The sequence below is a fragment of the Cannabis sativa genome, chromosome 3 (genome assembly GCF_029168945.1).
Source record: "Cannabis sativa cultivar Pink pepper isolate KNU-18-1 chromosome 3, ASM2916894v1, whole genome shotgun sequence".
NCBI lineage: Eukaryota > Viridiplantae > Streptophyta > Magnoliopsida > Rosales > Cannabaceae > Cannabis > Cannabis sativa.
This window is the reverse complement of record NC_083603.1, coordinates 55,961,969-55,978,845: the sequence shown is the minus strand read 5'-3', so window position 1 is coordinate 55,978,845 and position 16,877 is coordinate 55,961,969. Positions and strand designations below refer to the sequence as shown.

Sequence of the window (16,877 nt, the reverse complement as noted above, 5' to 3'; positions counted from 1 at the left end):
TAAAAAAAAAATAATAATAGAAAAATATAATTTTCAAATTTTTACATGAAAAATACAAATTGGCTTTTTTATTACAAAATTACCACCACATGCTTTGGGCAACAATTTTGCCTTTAATATTTTTTTTATTTATTAAAATACCACTTACACATCTTGCATACCCCATGCATGATTTGATCGTGATTGACACCTATCATCTTTCCTTCTCTTTTTTTTTTCATTTTAATTTTCATTTTCGTTTCAATTTTCTTTCAGTTTTTTTAATTTTATTGTTCAAAGTTTTCATACCTAAAACCCATCCCAACCCACAATCAAAAGCCATATACCCACAATCCAAAGCTTGTTCTGTCATTGTCTTCTCCAACCCTCCTTAACTGATCTGCCCACTTTCTTTTTCTTTTTTTTTTTTGTTTGAAGTTATATGTTAATGACCATTACTCATTCTTCTTCGCCCCCTTATCCATTGCCCAAAAAAACTTTCAAAATTGGTGTTAAATCTGTAGCAAATAAATCCAAAGGCAAACACCCAGTCGTAGAAGATGATGACTCGAACTTTGCTACAGTTATTGTGAAATAGGAACGTGGTCCTGCGAAGAAGAAATTTAAGGTTTTTATTCCTCAAAAAACTTCTCCATGTGAGAATAAGAAAGAGAAGGTTGAAGTTGATCATGGTTTAGAGGTTTATTTATAGTTTCTTTTTAGTTTTCCCCCAACTTTGATATTTTGTGTTTTTATTTTGTGGGTTGTGTATATTGTTTTGATTTCATTTTAAGGTTTAGATTTTTTAAGTTATTTTGATTTCTTTTGTATTATTCTTTTTTTGGTTTTAATTGTTAGTAATCATTTCGTTCATTGAAATTAGTTTCTATTTTGGTTATTATTTCTTATCTTTTGTGTATATTATTATTTTGATATTTATGATTTTATATATTTGATTATTTTTATTAGGCTTATTTTAATCTGTGTTGATGGTTTCACCTTTGATAGTAGTTTGCTTATTATTTTTTATAGTTGTTTTACTGTTTCAATCTATGGTTTTGGTCAATTTTTTTCCTTATAGAAGTATGATATATTCTTTTGTTATTTTTTGTTTATCATTATTTTTAAGTTTATTTGATGTTTATTTATTTGTTATTGTTTATATTCGTAATGATATTTTATAGATTGTTGTATTTTAGTTTGTATTAAAGTTGTTATGTGTGATTGTATATTTATAGTTGTTTTGTAGTTTTTATACAGTTTTGAAACTATAACTGTTTAAACATTAATGTTTATATTTTCATGTTTTAAAATTTCTTCTTTGTTTATATGCAGGGTTGGGTTTGCAAATTTAGTCCTAGAGATTATTACAGATCTAAGTATGTTACTTTTTGCACGTATTCTGTCATTAATAACATTAAGAATACAATTTCTGATAATTTGCTAAAGATGTTCCGAGATACACAGTTTGGTCATTTTTTTAGAAATTACATCCCCAAATTGTCCAAAGCCTTTTGTTAAGGGAGGTTAATCAATCCAACTTTAAAGAATTTTAGGAAAAGGTTAATGACCGTTGTATTCGATTTAGTGCAGAGGAGTTCTATTTGATCTCTAGTTTGGAATGCTTTGGTGATTGTAATAAAATGTTATTTAGCCAAGGATCAAAACATTTGGTCGATATATACTTTCTTGGAACTAAAACCATTGACCATAAGTCTATTGAAGATGTGTTTTTGGGCACTAGGTGGGGCAATAACGATTCTCTTGGTTTGAAGTTGACTGTTCTGTATTTCATACATTGTTTTCTTTTAAGTAACAAACCTAAGAAGGAAGTCCATAGGTTAGAATTAGATATTATTGATAGTGGTCGGTGGGACGAATATTTTTGGGGTAAGGAGTCATTTGAGTTGACAATAGATTCATTCAAGGGCAAAATTGATCATGGGATCAAGATGAAAAATCAGAAGGAGAAAAATAGAGGTGAGTCTTATGATGGCTGGTGTTATCCCAATTTTTGCCCACCTAACGTGGCATGTCTACGTGGCCAATATCAATGCCAAGTGGGAATACAGCTTGCCAACAAGAAGGCCAAGCCATCTACTTAGCACTTCCCAACGAAGGTTCTGAATACTCAAGCGGGACTACAAAGTGACGAACCAGCTACCTCAAGGGGGCTAGCCGGCCCTGTGGCAAGCATAGGCCGACCATCTTCTGGACATCATATGGCTGACCAGCATGCACTTTGTAGACGCATGGCTAGCCAGCCTTTAGCCTGATAGGATTTTGAAGTGCAACCTTCATCCGTGGACAACAAGCCAGATCATGAACTGGGCCTTAACATCCCACGAAAATAGAAGAAAAATATCAGCAACTTCCTAGTCATTTGTTTTTTTTATTAATTTATTATGTAAATTATGGCTTTATTTACCTATTTCTAAGAAATATGAGGAATGTAAGCTCTCCTATTTAAAGATCCTTAGTCAACCCCTAAAACCCTAAGTCTCAAACCCTAAGCCTTATGCTCTCTCTCTCTCTCTCTCTCTCTCTCTCTCTCTCTCTCTCTCTCTCTCTCTCTCTCTCTCTCTCTCTCTCTCTCTCTCTCTCTCTCTCTCTCTCTCTCTCTCTCTCTCTCTCTCTCTCTCTCTCACACACACACACACAAACACACACACACACACCCAATGCTTTACCTTCACTTGAGATTTGCCAACTCTAGTTTTCACATTGTAACCTTAAGAGAGCTAATTCAGATGCCATTACTATAGTGATCTAAGTAGTGTTATCTCTAGTATCAATAAAACTAAAAGAGGAGTATGTCATTACCTGCTAACTAAGGGGGCCGAACCTTTATAAATTCATGTGTCTATTTACTTTTCTGTTCTAATTGTGTAACAAGTGGAAAGTATTGGCATTTAATTCGACTCTACTGTCAGTTGGAAAAATCTGAAGTCAATAATTCATGTGTCATACAATTCTCCTTTGATGTCTTGTGACGTTTGAGTTGTTTTTATGTTAGTGAACCTTGGCTTGATGTACATTCTAATAAATTTTGTTGTAGCCTGTCGCTTGTCTACAAATCTTATGTTGAGACCACAAGTGTGTATCACCTTTTTGTCATATCTACGAATTATGAAAGAATTGGTTGGTCCGTTTCTTGATGCCATTAGTGTCCACTTGCATTTTGAATCCAAGCAACAAATTTTATGTTTTTTCGCAAGACTTTTTGACATTGTATTGGAAGTTATTTCTAATTGCATAGAAACTAACCATGTTTTGTAGTGTTTCTTTGTCCTTGTAAATTTGTGCTTCTTCAATTTCAAGATGTTGAGGATCTGTGATTAGTAATTTGTCATAATCAATGATTTCAGCCTCTATGTGTGGGTTGTGTTTCTTGTTCCTCAACTATTTCCTCAGCCACCAGTTTTGCATAGTCCATGAAGTCAAACATTGTTTTACCATCTTCCACCATTGTGCCTTGCATTGTTGGTTGTTGAGTTATGAATTCTTCTGTTGGTGGTCCATTACCTACCATTGTTGCTATTGCATTTGTTTGTGTAACTAATGAGTTGCTCATTTCCAAGAATGATGGATTGTTGTTTGTTTTTGTGTTACTGATCACGTTCACACACAATGGATACATTGTGAAGTCAGGTTCCTTCAATTTCAGCTGTATGTAGAAGTATAGGCTTTGATCATCTTTTATCCTCAACGGTTGATATCCTTCTTTCACTTGGTATTTTAGTTGCAGATCATTGTTTTCTTGGTTGCATTCCAGCAATTCTTTCAGCTTGTGAATGAGTTCATCATATTTACAGTCAAATGATATGAATTGCCCACGAGCATCTTAATTTGCATAATTTATTCCATCATCAAACTGTTTGTTGCAAAAGACAAAGAATGAAGTTTTGTCTTTTTCCTGAGAGTAGGGTTGTTCATCTAGCCGCTCAAATCGCTTAAACTGCTCGCACCACACCTCATCACAAAAAAAAAATGTAGTTTGAAATTTTTTGTGGTGCGGTTGCAGTTTGAATTTTTCTTAAACTGCGTGGTGCGATTTGCAATTTTGAATTATTAATATGCAGTTCAAACCGCATCACACTGCACATTATAAAAATACTAATTTTTATATTTATTTAGGTCTAATATGTGAATGTCCAGCCCAAAACCCATTAATTATTGTATTGTTGAAACTTAATTTTTTTTTCATATTTATTTTCAAGCCTTATGGTATTTTTGACAAGTGTTGCTCAAGTTTTGTTAAAACTTAATTATTTGATGATAGTCCAAACCACAGACACCGCAAAAACTGCACCGCACCGCACCATTTTTTGTAGTATAGTTTTTGCGGTTTTTTAGTTTCACGGTGCGGGTCCGGTTTGGGAAATTAGAAAAATTGCATGTACGGGTTGGTTTGAAAAAATAGTCAAAAACAGTACCACTCGCACTGCGAACACCCCTACATAAGAGTATAAAGGTTTAATTATTGTAATTCAGCTTGTGGAAAACTGTAATAAAGCTATAATGCAACTTTTATATATGCTGCGAGCCAATTATCATAAAAAATAAAAAAAATCCGTATGCAATAGAAGAAACTTACTACTATTTCCTTTCCTCTGTTCAAGTCATGTATTGTCACTTCTGAGCCCTGTATTTATTATACATTATTATTTTTGTTGCTCAACTATTATGCAACTGAAATGCAACTAAGGATTTGTAAATGGACATCTTTAAAAAAACTTTTTTTTCTATTTTTTTTCATTTACCAACAATCAATTGTATATTAATAGCAATATGTAGAGAAACAACTCTAAGACATCTGTAAACCAACTTCAATATCAACTAATTGAATATATTCATATAACTAACCATGTTATAGAAGTTTCTTTTAAGAGATTTGTCTTGCACTGATAATATTAAACGCCTGTAAATTTGATGAACAACATTATTACGTTATTAGTTTGTAATCATTGATATGTCAAGTTTCAACACGTTAGAAAAACCTTAATGCAACTGTGATGCAACTTTTCTGAAACATAAAAACTAAAATAGTATTTTCACGTATGTGACTCTATCTACATGTGAATTCACTATTCTATTCGTGATTTAATATGAACGAATTCACCATTAGAAATATATAAAACAATGTCAATGGAATGGGATAAACACTACCTATAGTATTGATGTAGTTTTTCCCCTTTTATTAGATTGTACCTAATTTAGATTGATTGAGAGCTCTAGATCTATTTTTAGAGATCTACATTTTACGAATCTGATAGTTGATATTAGGAGGATCAGTTATTCGCGAATTAAATCAGAATTCAGGGTTGAATTTTAATTTTAAACTATTTTTTCTGCTCTTTCTTTCATCAATACGAAACATTTGTTTGGATTGATTCTGGTTTTCTTCTCAGGTGAAGTCACTAGAATTAATGGTGGTTTTCCGCCTGGTTTGGTTTCGTTTAGGTTGTCATTCTGGGTTGATCGATCGAAGCTTGAGACAGTGAGGTTTTTGGTTCGTGCGGCTGAAGGTTTAGAAGAAGATATATAATTGTAATATTTAGATTGTGGGCTGTATAAATATTTAAAGGGCCGACCCACTGTATTTTTGTAAAATAGTTGCATTTTTTGTATAAACCTGAAAAAGCCCTATTTTTTTAGATATGTACAATGAGTTTAAATTTGAATTGCAATGTTAAAAAAACTAATTCTAGTGAAACGGTGTGTTTTATATTACTTTTGCCAAATTACTTTATTAGTTTTCCTACCATTATCAAAGTAAAATTACTTTTATGCCCTCACAGTTATATTTATCTCTTACACCAATTACCCACAACAACTCAAAAAAATAAAAATAAAATCGACATCTTTAAAATAAAAATAATTTTAACAAAACTAATATAGATATATCATGATATTTAAGTAATTTGTTTCTAAATCGTTTAAAATTAATCAAAAAATATAGATTAAACATTAAAAATATGAAAAATATAACGTGACAAAATATAATTAAGTACAAAGTAATGTAAAATGGTTATATTTTTACTAAATTTAAAATAAGAACATTTACCTATGTACTAATTAAGGGTGTACGCTAGTTTGTTTAGTCAGTTTATGGTACATTTTATTCAATCCAATATAAAGATTAGGTTACAAAAATCTAAGTGTAACCTGTCCAATTAAGAAAAAAGAAAAAAGTAACTCGCCCAATGAAATTGGTCAGTTTGGTCATGTTAACCCATCCAAACCGACCACTAATATTTTTTTTTATTTTTACATTCAATTGTAACATTTTAGTTAATTGTAATAATGAGACAGTAAATAGATATATTGAATTTTGAATTTAAATCAACCACAATAAAAAAAAAATATTAGTTTCAACTTTATATTTTTTAGGGATATTTGCGGCATAAATATGATAAGTTTTTGGTTTTATACACTTAAATACCACATGTTTGTTTTCGACGGATTAAAATTTTTAATTTATATTTCCGTTACTTTCGTCACTACTTTTCTGTTAAATCCTATCAAACATAGAGTATTTGTAGCATAAATACTTGATGTTTTAAATTTCATACACTTATATACAACATGTTTTTTCTTCTAGCAGATTAAATACTTAAAGTTACATTTATATTACCTTTATCACTACAAGTCTCTTAAATCCTATTATAAGAAATTTTTTCAATATTATATCTAAAATTGATTTTATTTACAAAAATATATTCAACAAATTTATTTGCACAAATACTTACGTGTCACGCCATCTAATTTTATTGGTTACTACAATAAATATTATAATATTGCATATTTAAAAATTTTCCAGTATCTAAATAAATTTACTTTAAATAAGTAACATCAACACATCCTACACAGTAGAGAAGAGGTCATTTTTAAAAATTTTAGTTTCTTATAAGTTATTGTAGATATTAGTTGATATTTAAAAATTCGATTTTCTAGTAAAGAAACTAAAAGATTACTTTTGATTTTAATTATTTTTTCCGACCACGGTAAAAAATAATATGCTTCCCATATGTTAAAATGATCCCCTTGAAAATTAGATTGCGGTGATATAATTTTTGAGCTCAAATAATTACCGATGTAACAAAAAAACTTTTAAAAAAACTTTTTAAACTTTTTTTAAAAAATAAAAAAGAGAAAGAGTTAATTTTTTAATATTAAACCTACTACTTCACTATTTAGGTGGAATGAAAGTGAAGTGACCAATGAAAATAGATTTATTTATATATTTATTAATTAAATAAATATTATATAATTATTTTTTAACTTTTAAATTATTTAACAATTTTTTTTATTGAATAATACTTAGCAAAAAAAAATACATTTTTTTATGTTTTATTTACCATTTAACAAATTTTAAAATTATTTAATAATTTTTTATTAAGAATATATTAGTGGACCATTAATATATGTTGACAAGTGTCTAATTTAGTCTATTTTGATAGAATTTAACGAATTGATGATGACAAAAGTAGCGTAAACGTAACTTTAGGTATTTAATCCGGTAAAAAAAAAATATGTGGTATATAAATGTATAAAATCTAAAATATCAGGTATTTATACCACAAATACTCCTATGTTTGAATAAGATTTAACAGAAAAGTAGTGACAGAAGTAACAGAAATGTAACTTAAGGTATTTAATCCGTCGAAAAAAAAAAAACATGTAGTATTTAAGTGTATAAAACTGAAAACGTATGGTATTTATACCGCAAATATCCCTATTTTTTAAATATTCATATAAATATATATAATAAAAACATATATTGTTTTAAAAAAAACATATAAATATATATGTAAAAATTCTCTTAATCGAGTTGATCGGGTTAACTCGGGTTGATTGGACGAGTTGATATTATTTTCAACCCGCCCAATATAAAAATTAAGCGTGTTATATTTTCGTTGAATTTTTTGGTTTATTTTTTTTTTTTTGAGTTATTTCGATTTGATTTGAGCGGATTATTAATTTTAACGATTTATAAAAATTTCGATATAGCTCTAATAGTAACATATTTTGGGGCCATTTATTATACTAGTTGGAGAAGCACATGTAAGACATGTGCTACAACCATAACTTTGTTTCTAAAAATATTAATTAGGCAAATAAAATTAAGCAATATAATCAACACAATATATCTAGCTTGCTTTACAGTAGGATATATACATTTAAAATATAGTTAATGTTAGAATAATTTTTTTTTTTTTTTTTGAAACGGAATGTTAGAATAGTTTATATATAAATTATAGGGTGATTCTACAATGCACACTTTTAAAAGAGATGTATTGATCCACCCTCTACTTGTTTCGGCATCCAGAAAAAAAAATTTGGTCTAATTTTTTTTTTTCATATTCATGTACGTTATATCTATTTAAGATATCCTACAAAATTTTGAGAAATTCGTAATAATTTACAAAATAGAAAATAATGTTCAAACAATCTATTTTACATGCGTATAAAATAAAATAGTCACGCGTGCATGCAATTTTTGGCGTGTTAAACTTTTTCGAATTTCTTAAAATTTTGCAAGATGTCTTAAATGACTATAATTTACATGACCATGAAAAAAAATTTGACTAAAAATTATTTCAGATACTAAAATAGATAAAGATGTATCGATATATTCCCTTTTAAAGAGGTGTATTATAGAATTTCCCTAAATTATATATACATAAAAAAAAAATACATCTAAAATTAAATTCATGTACCTATATATATTCATCAATTTTAAAAACAACTTATTCAAAATACTAAATTTAATAAGTTGATCAGTTTCTATTAATTAATACAATTAATAAAAAATAATATGTGTTTTTCTTCATTTTTTTTAATTATAAGTTTTAGAGTGATTCTACAATACACCCCGGATATACTGATGCACCCTCTACTTGTTTCGGCATCTAGAAAAAAATTTTAGTCTAATATTTTTTCATTTTCATATACGTTATAGCTATTTAAGATATCATACAAAATTTTGAGAAATTTGGAATAATTTACAATGTAGAAAATAATGTTCAAACAGTTTATTTTATACGCGTATAAGATAAAATAGTCACAGGTGCAACATACTGTTTAAACACAATTTTCGGTGTGTTTAACTTTTCCGAATTTCTTAAAATTTTGCAAGATGTCTTAAATAACTATAATTTACATGACCATGAGAAAAAATTTAACTAAAAAATTATTTTGGATACTAAAACAAATAGAGATATATCGATGCATCTTTTTTAAGGGGGTGCATTATAGAATTTTCCTAAGTTTTATACCAATTAAATAGTATACATATATTATTTGCTTAATAATAACTTGTGGAGTCTAAAACTAATTAGATTAGTGTTAATTACATAAACAACATAATAAATATAAAAAAGCATTAAAATTTATGAACACATTAATATTTTATGTTAAACTATACTGTACTTAATTGTTAAAAGATAAATTATATGAGATTGTTTGTTAGTTTAAAATTCAGTGGTGTATAATATTATTTTTTTTTTGAAAAAAAAATAGTGTAATTTTATATTGTAAATTTTATTTTGATTTTAATTTGTGTAATTAGAATTATTATTTCTTAAGTAAAGAATTTGTTAGTTTGATCATCAATGAAGAATTTTCATTTTGAATAAAAGAAGTCCAAAATTTTACTTAATTGTCTTAAAACTATTTTAAATAGATTGACCAAAAATTTAATTATATAAACTAAATAACATATTGTTAATATTATTAGGCTATTAGCAATAAATAACTAAAGGAAAATTTGATTTTCTATACTTAAAAATGTTCAAAATTTTTTTTTTGAACCAATACATTTTACACTATGAAAAATATGACTCTTTTTTCAAAACTCCAAAAATACCCCCTTCTATCTACTTTGTCTCTCTCTCGGACCGAACAAAAAAAAAACATATGGTCCGATGGTCGGACCACATGGTCCGATGGGGTCCGACCAATCGGACCCATCGGACCATGTGGTCCGACCATCGGACCATGTCCATCTCTCTCTTCGTTTTCCTCAAATTGAAACAAAAAAAAAAAGAATAAAAGGCATATGGTCTGATGGTCGGACCACATGGTCCGATGGGTCCGACCAATCGGACCCATCGGACCATGTGGTCCGACCATCGGACCATATGTTTTTTTTTTTTTCCAGTTCGGTCCGAGAGAGAGAGACGAAGAGAGTGAGAGGGGGCGGTACAGTGGGTGGGTGGTGGAGGTGAGTCGTGGTGGTGCGTTTGGGGGTGGGGGCGGTGAAATGGTTTGAACGTCGACGGCGTGGGTGGTCTGCCATGGGTGTGTGGGTGCGGCACCGAGCGAGAGAGAAAGAGAAAAAGAGAGGCGAAAGAGAGAGAGGGCTGATGGTTTCAAATGGGGGTATTGTGGTAATTAAGAAAATGTTATCCCATTTTACCAATATTCCCTATTTTAAGTTTGGGGAAAAAATTATTCAATAATGTAAGCATACAAATTCAAATTTCCCTAACTAAACAACCCACTTCTTATAAGAGACAAAAGAAATGGTGATATTGTACATAAAAGACAAACACAAAATAAAGGATATGAATGGTATAAAATGAAATTATTGGACGATTTTCTTTTAGCAAAAAGGTATATCAGCTCTTAGTATATAGTAGGATATATTTTTTAATGTTTTAATTATAAGGATAAATTCGTTATGAGGAGAAAAAAAAATAACAGAAAAAGAAGATATAATTGTAATTTAACTAGGAGAAATGTCTTTTAATACCAATAATCTGTGACGTGGCTATGAAACTGGACAAAACGACGATTATAGAATTATGGGAGGGAAAATTAACGAACGCTGGATGAGAAAGAGAGATAAAGAGAAATGTACGTCAATGGCGGACAGACACTACGATTCTATTCTATTCAATTCCTTTTCTGTTGCGAACGACCATTGTTCCGCCCTAATCTGATGAAGACGAAGCTCATTGATCGCATCGTTATCATCATCTTGCAGAGTTTGGATCACAACTCAGGTTAACATTTCTTCTATACAAGTTTCTGTTTTTGAGATATTCAGAAAAAAGAAAATGCAGACCAAAATAAGAATGGAAAGGTTTTGCAAGTCTGAATAAATTTCATACTTACAATTTTCGCAAAATTTTAATCACTTTGGCTGAAAAGATTGAGCTACATTGCATTTGCATATAGCTTGATTATATACGTAAAACATTCTTCCTCTTAGTTTTATAATGTTTGTTTATCATTATAATTTTAATTTGCATACAGATTGGGCTTTATAATGTTTATCAAGTTATATCTTGTCAGCTCTTTGAAGATTAGTCTATTCATTTGAGGTCTCTATTCTGAAATAGAACAAATTCATGTCATCATTTTCAAATGAGCGAAACATATGGCTTGCTGCTTTGATTTCCATTTTACTGTAATTTACATGTTCTACTAGTTTGATGTGGTCTGAGGGGGTTTCGTTTACAACGGCTGGACTTTTCTGCAACTTGAATGGCTGATTTGCAGAGGAATCAATATATTTTTGATAAGGATACCTCACAGGTACCTTGGCATTTTAAATCTTTCACTTGTTATTACGAGAATCTTGAACTTTGTATGGAACCTGCTCTTGTATCCATATTTAAAACTCTGAAAGAGTCATTCAATGTCCTTACGTATAGGCCATTATAGCCCTGAAGAAAGGGGCACATTTGCTGAAGTTTGGGCGTAGGGGAAGTCCAAAATTTTGCCCCTTCCGGCTTTCTAATGTAAGTTCATCAATTTTAATGTTGGTGTTTTTTTTAACACATTTGGATTTGGCTTTTGTTGAGGAGACAAAACCATTCTAATGAAGTTCCTTTGAAAACACAAATATTAGATGTTGGGAAAACTTGTGATAATTTATGGCTGTAATGAAAACATACTTTTGTTAAGATTGGAATTGAAAATTCCTTAGTAATTTTCTCAATGTGATTAGAAAAAAAAGGTTTAAAACGCAGAAAATGGTCGACAAGACTTGGCACAAGCTTGCATTGGTTTAATTCTGCTAAGCTTTACAGTTATGACAGGATTCGGCTGACATTTTGGAAGCTAAAACATTTCTTGAGTTTTGCAAACTTTGACTCTACTCTTTCTTTTATTCCTCAAAAGCTTTGTATATCCTCTTATCCGTATACATATAAACATCTGTATGATCATATAGTGCATGTACTATAGCTCAAGTTCTTATATTATACCTACAGGATGAGAAATTGTTGATATGGTACCGCGGGAAACATGAGAAACATCTTAAGCTAAGTCAAGTCTCAAAAATAATACCCGGACAGCGTACTGTAAGTTTGTCCCGCATTTTTTTGAAAACGTTTGTCCCACATATTTATACACATACTGACACACACACATACACGTGTATATTTGTTCAAAGTTTTCCAAGAAAAATCTGGTAGTTCATGTTGTACTTTACAAAAAATCATCTTTTTGTGGTAGATTTTACTGCATTAGCTTGACACAATAACAAGTGAGAAAGTTTTGTATATTTCAGGCTGTATTTCAGCGCTATCCTCAGCCGGAGAAAGAATATCAATCATTTTCTCTGATATACAGTAACAGGTCCTTGGACTTGGTTCGTTCTTATAAATTTTTTTCTCTTCCATTTTTACTCTTCTCACCATGCTTTCAGCATTGTACTTACTGATTGTAATAAACAGGTTTACTGATTATGAATATTCTTTGTTTTCATCAATATTGATATTATGTCTTAAACCATTTGATTCCTGGATGACACAATATAAGTGTTTGAGCTGCTTTATGCCAGTGTTATTATATTTTCCTTTTAACTTGTATTCAGAATAGCTCATTGGCTCCTCAAAGGTTCTTCTATCGTTGATGATAAATTGATAATGGATTGTTGAATTCCCATTTTGATCATATCTAATCTCCATAACAATCCTGAAGATATGGTTTAACTATTTTGCTGAATTTGACGGTTGGCTTGTTGACTTCATATATTAATAGCCGTCTTGAATTAGAACTTTTGTCATAATCAAGAAAAAATGGCGAATGTGTGCTCGTTTTTCCTTCTGTATCCAGCAATTTTTCTTATCAATACTCTTTGACAGTAATCCAATTAATTTCTTAAGATATTTATGTCCAGTTGAAGTGTCAATGTTTTCAATCGTAAGTTATTCCTTAAATTTGATGGAAGACTTCTGAAAATTTGTTGAACTGGGCAGATATGCAAGGACAAGGATGAAGCTGAAGTCTGGCTTGCTGCTCTGAGGGCCTTGATTTCTCGGGATAACAGACATTGGTGTAGTGAAACAAGAAGCGAAAGTGGAACAATAGATGGCCCATGTATCCCTACACAAAGAAAATCAACATCAGACCTGTCATGCAGTAGAAATGATATAAGTGACAAGGTTTTCTTTGTGATGATATCATTGAAGATATTTTATCTTTGATTTCTGATCACCATTTTCTATCTCATAGATTTTTACGACAGGATGTAGAAGGCAGTCAACCAATTTTGGTTCCGTATGAGAATTCTTCTCAGAATAGTTTGGGAAAGGCATTTGCCGAGGTCTTCTCATGCACTGCATCAGGGAAGGGATACAACAGAGCTGAGTCATTTGCAAAACATATCAGCTTGTTATCGCCTGATGGGTTAGATGATACACAAAGTAGCACTTCAGCTACTGATACTTTTCGAAGTAGTGAATCCAGTGCCTTTAGTTCATCCAGCAAGGGATCCTTTTATGAAGACATTGATAACTTCAATGATGTTTACATTTGGGGTGAAGGAATTGGTGATGGGCTGTTGGGTGGTGGCATCCACAGAATCGGTACTACGGCGGTCAGAATGGATGCTTTGCTTCCAAAGACTCTGGAATCTACTGCTGTGCTTGATCCTTATGATATTGCTTGTGGGAGACAGCACGCCATGTTAATTACCAAGCAGAAGCAGCTGTTTAGTTGGGGTGAGGGTTCAGGTGGCAAACTTGGACATGGAGTAGAGGAAGATGTTTCTCATCCAAAGCTCATTGATGGTCTTGGTGGATCAAAGATTGAGCTAGTAGCTTGTGGGGAACTTCACACCTGTGCTGTAACAGTTTCAGGAGATTTATACACTTGGGGAGATGGTGCTCGTGATTTTGGTATTCTCGGGCATGGAAATGAAACCAGTCATTGGATACCAAAAAAACTCATTGGCCAGGACTCTGCTCAAGTGTCATTTATCTCTTCTGGACCTTGGCATACAGCTTTTGTTACGTCAGCAGGTCAGTTGTTTACATTTGGTGATGGAACTTTTGGTGCCCTTGGACATGGTGATCGTCACAGCACAGCCGTCCCTAGGGAAGTAGAAACTTTGAAAGGACTGCGAACTGTGAGGACATCTTGTGGTGTTTGGCACACTGCTGCGGTGGTTGAAGTTTCTACTGGAACTTCTTCTGGTTGTAATAGTAACGTTTCTGGGAAACTGTTTACTTGGGGAGATGGGGATAAAGGCCAACTTGGGCATGGTGATAAAATACATAGACTCTCTCCATCTCGTGTAACTGTGTTAGATAAAGCAAACTTCTGTCAAGTGGCTTGTGGTCATGTCATAACCATCGCTCTAACTACCTCAGGACAAGTTTATACAATGGGAAGTGCTGATTTTGGGCAATCTTGTATTCATGAGAGTGCTTACAAGGTTCCTATTAAGGTAGAAGGTAATATCAAAAACAGATGCATCGAAGAGATAGCTTGTGGTTCTCATCATGTTGCAGTTTTGAGCTCTAAAGCAGAGGTTTACACTTGGGGAATGGGAAGAAATGGTCAACTAGGCCATGGAGACAAAGAAGACAAGAAGAATCCTACACTTGTTAAAGCTTTAAAAGATAAACAAGTAAAGAAAGTGGTATGCGGCTCCAATTTTACGGCTGTCATCTGTCTTCATGAGTGGATGTCTGGTGCTGACCATTCCATATGTTCAGGTTGCCGCAATCCATTTGGCTTTAGAAGAAAGCGACATCACTGCTACAATTGTGGCCTTGTGTTCTGTAAAGCATGCAGCAGTAACAAGTCTGTAAAAGCCGCTTTGGCTCCTAATACTATGAAACCTTATCATGTCTGTGATGATTGCTTTACCAAATTAATGAGGGTCACTGAATTTGGGTCAAATTCAAGCAGAAGTCTGTCTCGGAATATTAGTGCTGTTTCTGAGAAAGGAACTCCAAACCATGGACCTTTTCATCGGCGCCCTGCTTCTTTTGACTCATCTAAACTGGCTCTTAGCCCACAGACCAACAAAGGAACTTTCAGTCCCATTTCAAATGAATGTTTCAGCAGTGAATCAGTCACAACATTTGAAAAACCAAAGGCACGCTCTCCTTTTATTCCTAGACCGAGATTGGTTCTTCGAGAAAAAGCTCTTGCTTCAAGAAGATCAAGTCCAGCTTATTTAGAGTCAATTACTTCAACCCTTACTAGTCATGATCATTCAGAAAGCACTATTGATGTCTCAAACCAAAAAGAAGAGAGTATCTCTCAGGAAATAAATATATTAAGGGCACAGGTAAGTCTTGTTATGTTACAAAAGTTCCTTGCAAATTATGTCACACTGCTATGAACACCATGCAAAGTGACAGGAAAATGCATGAAAATAATAGAATAAACATAAAGTACATTACTTGATCTCGTTCTATCTATATTGATCAAACTAAACGTTACTATAGGTACTTTTAGTGGGCATACCGCTTTCACTTGGTTTATGTTTGATCTCAATAATAATAGAAAATTGATGGATGATCTTTCCATCACATTAGAATGTCTTGTATTACGATTTTCTGTTGTTTAAAAAGTTTGGCGGTTTGAGGGCCATGTGTGATTCCATGGCAGGAAATGGAGATTTATGCTGTAATTAACTATAGCTAGTTCCAATGGGAATTTGATATGTAGGTAGAAGACCTTACCTGCAAATCTGAAAATTTAGAAGCAGAACTGAAAAGGACATCAAGGCAGCTGAGAGATGCAACAGTGACAGCTCAGGAGGAAGCTGAGAAAACCAAAGTTGCAAAAGGAGTGATTAGATCTCTTGCTGCCAAGGTACATCTTTCATTTTTTTCAGTCAACGTGTTGTTGCATAACACATTCATTGACCCCTTACTTCTGTGGCAGCTGAAGAACTTGGCTAAAAAGGTACCTCAAACTCAATAGTATAAATGGAAATTGTTTATACCTGGAACCAATCATCTTTAAGTACAAATTCTACTAGGTTATGAGCCATAGGCACATAGCAAGTTGAGCAAAAGTTAGATGTTGAAGCACCAAAGCTTCTATTTCTCCGGTGGGGAAAAGAAACATCTCTGAAAATAGCTAAGGTATGCTTACTGATTGCCGAGTAATTGAACGAATAATCGCCTTACATTATTTGACAAATTTAAACAGTGAAATTGTACATGTTTTAAGTGAAACTATTTATGTTCTGACATACTAATTATGTCATCATTATGATCAAAATACATGAAACAGATTAAATCAGTAGCCAATCATTTTTAGAACATCCAGGTGTGGGATGTTCTTTTTCTTCCACAGTAACTAATAAGTATCAATTAAAAACAAGAAGAGGAATGACAGGAGAAGAAGAACATGGCTTTGGGGTTTAAGTGTCATGAACTCCAAAAGCAGTAAGGGACTCATTACTATGAATTAGCTGTTTGCAAAATTTCAACTCTCTCCTAAGTTTCTCTTTATTTGTCTAGTTGGTGATTACCGCAGTTGTAAAAAGATTATATATATGGAGAGTGGTAAATTATTTATCATAGCGACTTCAAAACTGCCGAGACAATTTATTATTTAGTTCTGAGACAATTCATTATATATGGAGAGTGGTAAATTATTTATCATAAGCTTGATTTTTGTACTTAAATTAT

At 32.0% G+C, this 16,877-nt stretch overlaps 1 protein-coding gene across 4 annotated transcripts; it reads left to right on the top strand.

Moving 5' to 3' along the window:
* The first annotated feature begins 10,661 nt into the window (after positions 1-10,661).
* On the top strand, positions 10,662-16,877 carry LOC115709118 (PH, RCC1 and FYVE domains-containing protein 1). Of its 4 annotated transcripts, none has more exons than XR_009686938.1 (11): positions 10,663-10,991; positions 11,420-11,526; positions 11,646-11,732; positions 12,207-12,296; positions 12,506-12,586; positions 13,197-13,382; positions 13,466-15,520; positions 15,904-16,050; positions 16,123-16,143; positions 16,220-16,325; positions 16,477-16,877. XR_009686938.1 is itself a non-coding variant. In XM_061112159.1 (9 exons), exons 1-9 carry the CDS (start codon positions 11,476-11,478, stop codon positions 16,247-16,249), a joined length of 2,748 nt encoding a protein of 915 aa, XP_060968142.1. In that variant the 5' UTR covers positions 10,662-11,475; the 3' UTR covers positions 16,250-16,877. The 4 variants fall into 4 exon arrangements, 1 of the variants encoding a protein (XP_060968142.1); XR_009686939.1 differs by having other exon boundaries at positions 11,245-11,526; XR_009686940.1 differs by having other exon boundaries at positions 10,665-10,991; positions 16,123-16,325.